This window comes from Electrophorus electricus, chromosome 23 (assembly GCF_041902795.1).
Source record: "Electrophorus electricus isolate QZ-2024a chromosome 23, ASM4190279v1, whole genome shotgun sequence".
NCBI classification, from domain to species: domain Eukaryota; kingdom Metazoa; phylum Chordata; class Actinopteri; order Gymnotiformes; family Gymnotidae; genus Electrophorus; species Electrophorus electricus.
Window position 1 is genome coordinate 14,165,484 of NC_137519.1, and position 10,026 is coordinate 14,175,509.

The window sequence follows — 10,026 nt, forward strand, 5'->3', positions numbered from 1 at the left end:
AAAAAAACTTATAATAAAATTGTCAACATGATGACAGTAAATGTTCAGTATTCACTATGGCACGAAAACTGAAAGTTTATGCATAGCGGTAGCAACTATATCTCGTAATGACCAGTTTAGCTGTAAGTGAATAGCCCTATCCAAAAACCGTGCACAAGTTCACAGGAGACACGTGACGCGTTAATGTCTGGGTTTTAGACCGAGTGGCACCTAGCACCGCGCGGCGGGTTGGGAATAGCGGGTCGGTAAAGCGATACGGGCGAACTGAGGAGCTGGTCATCGCGCCCAGCCTCTTCAATTAAAGCTGCCTTAGGTTTCACCCCCTCCCCCTCCCCCGAGTCACCTCCGCGGCTGCCTATACATAATGCATGAGTGGATCCACATGCACTTGGGCTATCACGCGCGCCCTTGCGAGGAGGTCGGGATACAGTAAACTATTAGGACCGCGCACGAGGCAATATGACCTTCCGCACCGCCGCATTCTTAGAAGTTCAGGTGTGTTTTATACCGCTCACAAGAATGATGCGTGTCCATCTCCAGGCACCTTAAAGCGATCAGCGGTTTGTATTTGAAGGCTGGATTATTATATCAAGACAAACGTCTTTTTTGTCAGTCAAGAGCTCTATTAGTAGTCTATCCTACTTATTTTTTTACACTCTTACTTTATTATATCTAAAACACACTTTAAGGTTTTAATCAACATAATAAATAGTCATACTCTAAAAGTTCAAAAGGCTGTACTATGTAAAGAAATGTACTTCCTTCCCGTGTTAATGGAGTTTAAACTGACACCTCGCGCCATCTTATCCCGGGGAACATCAGGAAGGCGCGTGACGCCGGCGGCTGAGAGCGGACCGCGGCTGTCGCCGTCGCGAGGTATTCGGGGGCCCGAGCGCGGACACTGCCGCTTGCGCTTCGTCGGCCTTTGTGGCTCGTGGCTCATCTCTCCATCAAGGATCGTATCTTTACTCGCGGCTCTCTGGCGCCACTCGAAGAGCAAGCACGCCATGGCAGTGGGATCTCCCGGGAAGGCGCTCGTCCCGTTTAAGCAGAGCCAATTACATCTCCGCCGTATATCAGGCCTGGCAGCGGCGAAAATCCGCAGACGAAACGGCGACTGTTTTGCGCGATGCACAATAACGCGCCGCGTATTATTTCAAAAAAGTGAGGGAGCGGTCGCCCAAGGTGATATTAACAGTCCATAGTCCATACCACTGGGGGAATGAGAAAGAGAGTGATTTAATTATATTGGCTCAAACATCAAATAAGATTCATACTTTTACCCTTTACTCGGATTTTATTCCGGGCAAAGGAGCGTTATTCCTCCAAGTGCTTATCATTCAATTAAAATGCGATTCCTGTCACCTCCCACTGCTGCCGTATAATTAGACTGATTCAGATTCCAGTTCTTTTTTCTTTTTTGCCTGCTCCCTTCTTTTTTCCACTCTGCTCTTCAAATTTCACCTCAAAGGCGAATTCTCAGTGTGTAACTCGCTGGTTAAACAAGGCCATTTCCATCTGTTAATTGATGCAATTACGAATTTATCGTAATGGTCACGTAGGTCCCGAGATACACATCAATCAGTCTTCTATTGACCTGCCAGAGGCTTTCTCTGCGCATGCCCACTGGGACTGTTCCTTTCCCTAATGGAGATGGAAACATCACTGTCACTACCATCAGGTCGGACCTCTGTTCGGACAGACAGATGCAAGATTTTTAGCCACCACTTCCGTGCACAGCTGTGTCACTGGCGTTTTGTAGAATATGTTTTATTAGACTAGGGGGGAAAAAAACAACCTTATTTTACAATGTAAATAAATAAATACATACATGCCCATTAAACAAATGTCAACAAAAAGTTCTTCTTTGTCTGTGGATATATAATATGATAATGATAAAAATAAGAAATTCAGAGAAAATGATTTACCTTAAAAATGATCATAAAGATAGACTCAGGCACTTGGGGACGAAGAAATATCAAATAACTGTTTGTCTACTGTTCAAATGAAGTGTAATGAATTGATTAAAAATGCAAGATACATCCCATATTACACCAAACCTGTGTTTATTATCCGTTGATAAGCGAACCTAAAACAAGATTAATTTCATGTTTCCCAAATAGATTGACCCATCACACAGAGAGTTTTGCTTCTTTTAAAGCTATAGAACAGTTTATTGCACAAAACCGAGATGACAGGGCTGTCCAGAACACATTTCAAGAAAAGCGCGCTGGCGGTTGCGATTGACAAAGACATTATTCCATCCGAGCGCGCCGGGATTACAGTGACGTCACGTCGATACCCGAGCACCAGTGCATGCTAAAGTACTACAGACGCACAAATAATGGCACAAGCAGAACTCCATATCTTGCAAGTCTTACGTTATCCTTTAAGCTTTCTTCAGCACCACCAACAATAATTTTATACTTGATTAGGATTTAGTCCGAATTCCCGGCTCCTTGGGGGGATTAGTCCTACATATAAGTCTACCAGCAGGTGTAAACAGGCAGCGCAACCGCTTAAGTGCAGGCATCTATTATTGAGCGAAAGGCCGAGCGTGGAAATGCGGGTAATACGGTGGATTTGAACTAGATTTGGTTTCAATCGATCATCGTAGAAGAATATTGCTGATGGTACCTAACGAAGCAGTTATGGCTTTCCCTCAGTTTGGATATCCTTACAATGCAACTTCTCAGGTAAGCAAAAATAAATAATAATAAAAAAAATAACATGGGTTTTGTTTTGCTTTGTTTTTCGTTAAAGCTCCATGCCAGTGCTCACAGTAACATTCTGCTCTTTCACAGTGTTTTTTAAGTATCGTTAAATTTTATGCGGCTTTCTTACTGACGTCAAACTCAACAGTATATGTTGTCTGTCAACATTTAGAGTAATGCGCAATTTGAATTATGAATGAACTCACGTGTTGTGGGGTGGCAAAAACATGTGTATATTACCTTTAAGGTGTAATTACAGCCTCAGCTCCTCCCTTCAGTGGTACTGCATAGTGCCGGTGTAACTTTCAGCCACGTTAACACATTAACGCGTATAAACTTTAATGCACCTTTGTATAGTAAACGATGGTCTACATTTATTAAACTTTTAGTTAGTTAATCACAACACAGTAAGAAGTCAGCTAGCATCAAACTTCTTCACAACGTTCAATGCACAACATGGCGAGAAGTTTTTGGATCAGTTGCATGAAATATTTCGGATGCATGAAATTGTATGCCCACCTTCTATTTAAAACATGAATGGTATTAAAAGTAACTGCAGATGTTCATAATGATTATCCACATTTATAGTTATTACTAATATCAATATGACATTATGAGGAACATTTTTTTAAAATGTAGAATGCAGAATTTTCTGGAAAAAATCTACATCTTACCTTTGTACGTTACAATTCACCAAAACAAGCACGGAGTAAAGATTAAACATGTCTACAGCAAACACAAATAACGTGTCCTTCCATTAATTTTCTTCATGCAGTTTTTCGTGTCGCCAAAGCCCACTACGACTTGCTGCAATTCGATTTCCAGGTCGGTTTCGGACGGTTGTAACGCGCTCCAGACTGCAGCCTCCTTCTGCTGTGCCTCACACGAGAAGCGGACGGAGCTCACGGCGGCTCTCGGGATGTACAGTTCTCCGTACAGCGCGGCCGCGGCCGGCCAGGGCTACGCCAGCTACCTCCCGTACAGCACCGACCCACCCGCTATATACTCGACGCTGGTATGTGGTGCATTTTAATCCAATTGTTTTTTGTTTGGGTTTTTTTTTTAATTAAGATTTTGCGTTTCATCGATCGACTCCTCAGCGTCTGAACGTTCTATCGATTACTTTTCGTTGTTTATAACACCAATCAGATGAGTACTGAAGTAACTTTGAATAATAAGCGCAAACGACGCGATAAAGGTATTCTCTTTAGACCACTTTTTTGTTCTAGAACTTAAAAAGATATTTTACTGCATTGTAAAGATTTTGCATCGGAAATAATATAGAACAAAAAAACAGGTAGAAAATAATTAGGCCGTAAAATACAATTTATGCGTTACACTTATACATTTATGCTTCCAATAAATAAAAAGAAACTGGGCTATTCTAAAACTTTAGTTCAATAGATAGACAACTACATAATATATGCTTGACTGATTCTGACTTTTAATTTTTGTACAACGCGTTTCATTTGTAGACTCCCCAGTATGAGGTTAAGGAGGGGACAAGGAGCCTTCACAGTGGGTTAGCCCAACACCACGCGTACTATCAATACGACCATTCACTGAGCCAGTACCAGTATGACAGGTAAGAGTTACGGTAACACATCAGTATAAAGACATTACACTCTTCAAGACAAGATTTTAAAACAGTAGGACATATGAATTAGTTATGGATTTCAACAATGTCTTGCTACACTTAGGAAAGGTGGATGTCGTCTATGGTCAGCCACTGAACTCTAACATTACATTTGTGACCACGATGTGTTTTTTTTTTTTTTTTTTCTATTAATGCATAAAAGTGTAGGAGTAAAAAAATTCACATAGATACCTTTCTTCAGGTATGGGACTGTGGACTTTAACAGCACAGCCAGGAGGAAGAACGCCACTCGAGAGACTACAAGCACTCTCAAAACGTGGCTTTACGAGCACCGGAAAAATCCGTACCCCACCAAGGGCGAAAAGATCATGCTGGCCATCATCACCAAAATGACCCTCACGCAAGTGTCCACCTGGTTCGCCAACGCCAGGAGGAGGCTAAAGAAGGAGAACAAGATGACCTGGACACCCAAGAGCAAGGCTGGAGATGACAAGAAGGAGAACTTGGATAAGACAGACCAGGAGTGCGTCACCAAAGGTCTCTACTTCCTGTTATTATCAGTTTGATCTGTACTTAAATGCCAATGACACCTGGAGTTATCTTAGCAAGAATAATGACACCTGAAGGTAGTTTAGTAATAATAATTACACCTGAAGTTACTTAAGAAAGAATAATAACACCTGAAGGTACTTTACTAAGAATAATAACACCTGAAGGTAGTTTAGTAAGAATAATATCGCTGAAGTTATTTTAGTAAGAATAATAACACCTGAAGGTAGTTTAGTAAGTTACAAAAATGTGCTGATCTTTTTTTTGAGTTATTGATAGTTTGCTTGTTAATAGTTAATCTGCTTTTGTTACTAAAATGATTAATGAGACCGAGGTATTTTTCCCAGTGTTTCTGAGAGCAGATATCTCCATTCTTATTCCGACTCTAAAGATTGCAAAGAGGACCTGCACCTCAGTGACTTGGATGACATTGAGGACGAGGACGAGGACTGTGACAAACTGGACATGGAGTGCGAGAAACGCGGACAGGACACACCAACTCTCAACCCGCCTCTCCTGTCCACATCCAGCCCTGTGAAGAAGGACTGCGAGCTGCCCATCTCTACCAACTACCCCGCTTTCCCCCATGGCCTGAAACACATGCCGTCTGTCACGCCCGGCTGCGTGGACCCCCTGGGCCCCAAGCGGTGCCTGTCACGGCCTCCCGTTTTGCCTGCCTCTGTCTGCCCTGCTCCCCTCTCCCACTTCCAGGGGTCGGAGCACAAGCCGCGGATCTGGTCCCTAGCCCGGACCGCTTCTGATGCCGGGACGGTGTCAGGAAGTCAGCCCGGGATGGAGTTAAGGACCGGGGGCAGAGCCAGGAACTGTCAGGTACAGGCGGCCCGGACGCTGGGAGGTGCCGGGCAATGCAGGGGCGCCAAGGGCCTCCAGGAGCCCACAAACGTGGGCCACACAGAGAGCCTGATGGAAGAGGAGGTGCAGGAGTGGAGTAAGGTGTACAGCATGGCTGGATACAGAGAACTACAACTCTATTGCTCCTCCCACCAGGCTGTGACCGGATCATGCCAGTATTCCAACATGGAAGGTATAGCATCTCAATGTAATTATTTCCAAACAGTGCATCATGAAATGGCATTTTAGTGACCTTATTGACCTTGTTTTATTAAAACCTGCAGGTTACAGACATGCCCTGTATGGTTCTTTAAAATTTTTCTTTTGTAGTGTTTCAAATGGTAACATAACAGTAGCATAGTTCTGTTGCTATTATAAATTATTCTTTTTCATTTTTACATTTTTATTTATTTATTTTCCAAATTCAAGGCAAACTGGACCATGCATTCAGAGCTGACCATCTCAGGTGTGTGTGTGAGTTTACATTTGGCATACTGGGACTGTGTCTTCTGTGCATTGTAGGGTTCTGCACTGGTATATTAGGACTCTGTCCTGTGTCATTTGAAGGGTTCTGCACTGGGAGTACTGGGACTGTGTCCTGTGTTGATTGTAGGACTCTGTACTGGGTGTACTGGAACTGTCCTGTGTGGTTTTGGGGATTCTGTACTAGGAGTACTGGGACTGTGTCCTGTGTGGATTGTAAGCCTCTGTACTGGGTGTACTGGGACTGTGTCCTGTTTGGATTTTAGGACTCTGTACTGGGTGTACTGGGATTGTGTCCTGTGTGGTTTTTAGGGTTTTGTACTGGGTATACTGGAACTGTGTCCTGTGTGGTTTTTAGAATTCTGTACTGGGAGTATTGGGACTGTGTCCTGTGTGGAGTGTAGGACTCGGTACTGGGTGTACTGGATCTGTGTCCTGTGTGGTTTTTAGGGTTTTGTACTGGGTGTACTGGAACTGTGTCCTGTGTGGTTTTTAGGATTCTGTACTGGGAGTACTGGGACTTTATCCTGTGTGGATTGTAGGACTCTGTAGTGGGAGTACTGGTACTGTATCCTGTGTGGTTTTTAGGGTTTTGCTGTGGAGGGACGTCTGAAGCAGAGTCTCCTGTGCTTGGTGACACATGTGTAACACTGCAGGATTCCAAGGCAACCACTGTCAGACCAGTGATGAAGAGATGAAGTAGGTGAGCACACCTCAGACACACACACACACACACACACACACACACACACACACACACACACCTAGTTATTAAAAGACATTTATAAAGTTTCTTCAAAAAAGTTTTATGTCCACAGAAGCCACAGACGAGAGCACATCTGTGTTTTCATTAAAATAAAAATTCATAAATCTAGTGATCTTGGATTACAGTTTATTGGAAAATGCTACAGTCATTCAGCAAACGCGGGTGCGTCGTCACTGACACCTAAACACATTAATGAGATGCTTGATTTAGCAGATTCAGACAAAATGGATCAGTATAACTGGATCACTTATATTTAATCTATTGCTCAACCGAACAAAAAGGCCTGCTGTAATTCCTCCGTGTGTGTGTGTGTGTGTGTGTGTGTGTGTGTGTGGTGTGTGTGTGTGTGTGTGTGTGTGTGTGTGTGTGTGTGTGTGTGTGTGTGTTTAATGACAAGTTATATATGTAACGAATAAATTCTGCGCAAAATTCTTGCAATACCGCGTGCTATTCCGCGTGCGCATTTGTTCAGTCATTCTGCATTTCTATCTTCAGGATGACGAAGGCGCTACCATTAAGCACTGGGACGTGCAACTTCAATTATGCACTAGAGACCTGAAATGAAGAACAAAGCTCGTGGCAGCTGAAACTCGGGATCTGAGCGCGGGACCGGGCGCTCAGATGGAACTGTGAAATCCGAGGTAGCCATAATTTTGCACAAATCTGATTTCGAAGGTGTTGATGACTTTATGCAACGTTTTAAAAATGCAACTGTTATGAAAAAAAAACTGTGCGTACTTTCTGATGTCTGCAATGGCAATCGTAGTTTAGTAGTCTTACTTATCTATTTATTGCTTAATTATTAATTTACTATTTATTTGGTGCCATGCGTCTTCTCGGTGTTTTGTTGTGTAGATTATTTCCTGTGGTCACGTGCTGAATGTTCCCTGTGTTTTGGTTTCTGGAGGACAGATGTAAATCTTATCGTTAGTGTTTTGTTTGCTTATTAACTCAGTAAGATGAAAACTGGAGCCTGGAGTGTATTCTCAAGGAAAAAAAAACAAAAAACATCGTGAATGGGCCTATCCGTGTTCCGTGTTTGCCATTTCTAAACTATTTTATAAGAATGCATTTTTCAAAGACTGTCGTTTCTGTGTCATGATTTCTCTGCCTACAAATGGGCCAATTAAAACATTTGAAGCACCGCACTTGATCAAAGTTTATCTCTTTGACTCGGCGTATGGTGCCAGGACGTTGCTGGAAGGTCATAATTCAGTCGAGGACGTGAATGAACTCTACAAGGCATAGAAGAAAGGGGACATTATTCCCTCTTTGTCGTTATTTAATCGGTAGTGGCATCAAACACTTTGTTAAAGTTCAGACTCGCAACAAGGATAGAATACGTTATGAATGCAGCATTGTCCTCCGGGCACAAAGCAGCCCCGGCCGTCTCATCCGCCATCCCTCGTGTGTTTAAAAACGGGGCAGCTGACTGGGGCGCCCGTTAAAACGAACTTGCAGCACGCGGCCAAACACCGTTCAGTTTCTCAGACTGAACACAATTCATCTTTACTAAAGAATGTGTAGCCATAGTCCGAGTGGGTAAATAACTCTGTTAGCAAAAGACAGGCCCGTTCCTGAAGGATCCCAACAAACTTTTAGTGTAAGGCAAAGACAAAGAGCGAAGACTGACCTACAATTTAGAAGCCAGTAAAGTAAGATAGCGGCACATAAATATTGTTGCTGGTCCGACTGGGAGGATTGAAGCATGTAATGAAAACATTAGTGTCCGTCTGAGGTCTATTACTAGTCCGTTAGCGGCTGTGTACTTCCAGACAACCCCCAGCCACAACGAAGTCGGTTATAATAACGACGTAAGCGACGGGCGCTCCTGTCGCATCCATCGGATAAACCGATAAGGTGTTGGAAAAGCTGCCACTAGCGCTAACATCTCTAGCCTGAGTCTGGGCCTCCACACTTACAAACAAGGACATTCAGAATTATTGAGCGTGCAATAACTGGTTTTTAAAACATTGGTTATTATCAAGAATAGGGCTGAAATTGAATAGCCTGTGTTTTTTGTCCTACGCTAAGTGTAAAATAAAAGCGGTCGGTGAAACTGGTTGAAATCTGGACGCGATGAAAGTGGTTTAAGATGACCTACAAGATCTCCAACAGGCGGAGTGAGCCTGTTTCGGCTAATATGCCTACGTATAATCTCATTCTGAATACTATTCTGATTAAAAGAAAATCGGACCTGCACGTGGTCGATAATAACATGAAAAAGAATTTAAGAGCCTGTTATTTAATTTTTAATGAAAAAAGTGCTCCTCCGGAATTGAAAAATCATTATAGCCACGATCAGTTTACGTGTTGGGTCACGTGTGATTTATCTACGGGCCTGTTCCAATTCATCTGAATCGCCAAAGATTAAAACGTGACACAGCACAAATGTAGCGGGATGCACGAGCCGTCCTCTGCTCGTTTCTTCTGCGATGAAAAAAAAATGCTAGAGGACTCGCGCGCAGGCTACATAAATAGCTTACCTTTGGCGTGTATTAAATATTTAAAGGAAAGTTAATTAAAACGGAGGCTGTAGAGAAAAGCTGCCAAACATTATTGAAGGTAATGATGCATGCGCGATGGGATTAGCGCGGTAGTCCTATACCTGGGGGAGCCAACAATAACGGAGCAGCGGGCTCACGGGCTCGCGGGCTCACGGGCTCAGGCAACAACTAATAGATCAATTAAGAGGCTGTCTTACACAGGTTTACATGACATTAAATCAAGACGCGAGAGAGAGAGAGAGAGAGAGAGAGAGAGAGAGAGAGAGAGAGAGAGAGAGAGAGAGAGAAAACGGAATAAGTTTGAACAATGTTTGTGTTCTCCTCAGATGTATAATGTTTTATTTAAGTAAGTTGCGACATTTCACTACTGTTTTGTTGTTTTTTTCTTTGTTTGTGTGTGTGTGTGTGTGTGTGTGTGTGTGTGTGTGTGTGTGTGTGTGTGTGTGTGTGCTGGTTTGTTTTGGGCTTTTTTCCGTCATTCGTATTGTTCATTATCCTAATGGACCGATGCAGGCTGTGCATAATGTATAGTGCATTGGTGTATTAGATAATCCTGTG

At 43.0% G+C, this 10,026-nt stretch overlaps 1 protein-coding gene across 7 annotated transcripts; it reads left to right on the forward strand.

The window, feature by feature from the left end:
* The first annotated feature begins 2,376 nt into the window (after positions 1 to 2,376).
* Positions 2,377 to 8,044, forward strand: irx6a (iroquois homeobox 6a). Of its 7 annotated transcripts, none has more exons than XM_081706526.1 (8): positions 2,377 to 2,696; positions 3,490 to 3,729; positions 4,190 to 4,299; positions 4,553 to 4,848; positions 5,252 to 5,905; positions 6,142 to 6,178; positions 6,784 to 6,898; positions 7,457 to 8,044. In XM_081706526.1, exons 1-7 carry the CDS (start codon positions 2,631 to 2,633, stop codon positions 6,806 to 6,808), a joined length of 1,428 nt encoding a protein of 475 aa, XP_081562652.1. In that variant the 5' UTR covers positions 2,377 to 2,630; the 3' UTR covers positions 6,809 to 6,898; positions 7,457 to 8,044. The 7 variants fall into 7 exon arrangements, with proteins under 7 accessions (XP_081562652.1, XP_081562653.1, XP_081562649.1 ...); XM_081706527.1 differs by having other exon boundaries at positions 6,784 to 6,894; XM_081706523.1 differs by having other exon boundaries at positions 6,142 to 6,898.
* Positions 8,045 to 10,026: the final 1,982 nt, after the last annotated feature.

Coding starts and splice junctions, on each gene's coding strand:
- irx6a (XM_081706523.1), top strand. CDS start 2,631: ATGGTACCTAACGAAGCAGTTATGGCTTTCCCTCAGTTTGGATATCCT. Junction 4,849..5,251: donor CCAGGAGTGCGTCACCAAAG/GTCTCTACTTCC, acceptor CCGACTCTAAAG/ATTGCAAAGAGGACCTGCAC. Junction 5,906..6,141: donor CCAGTATTCCAACATGGAAG/GTATAGCATCTC, acceptor TCCAAATTCAAG/GCAAACTGGACCATGCATTC.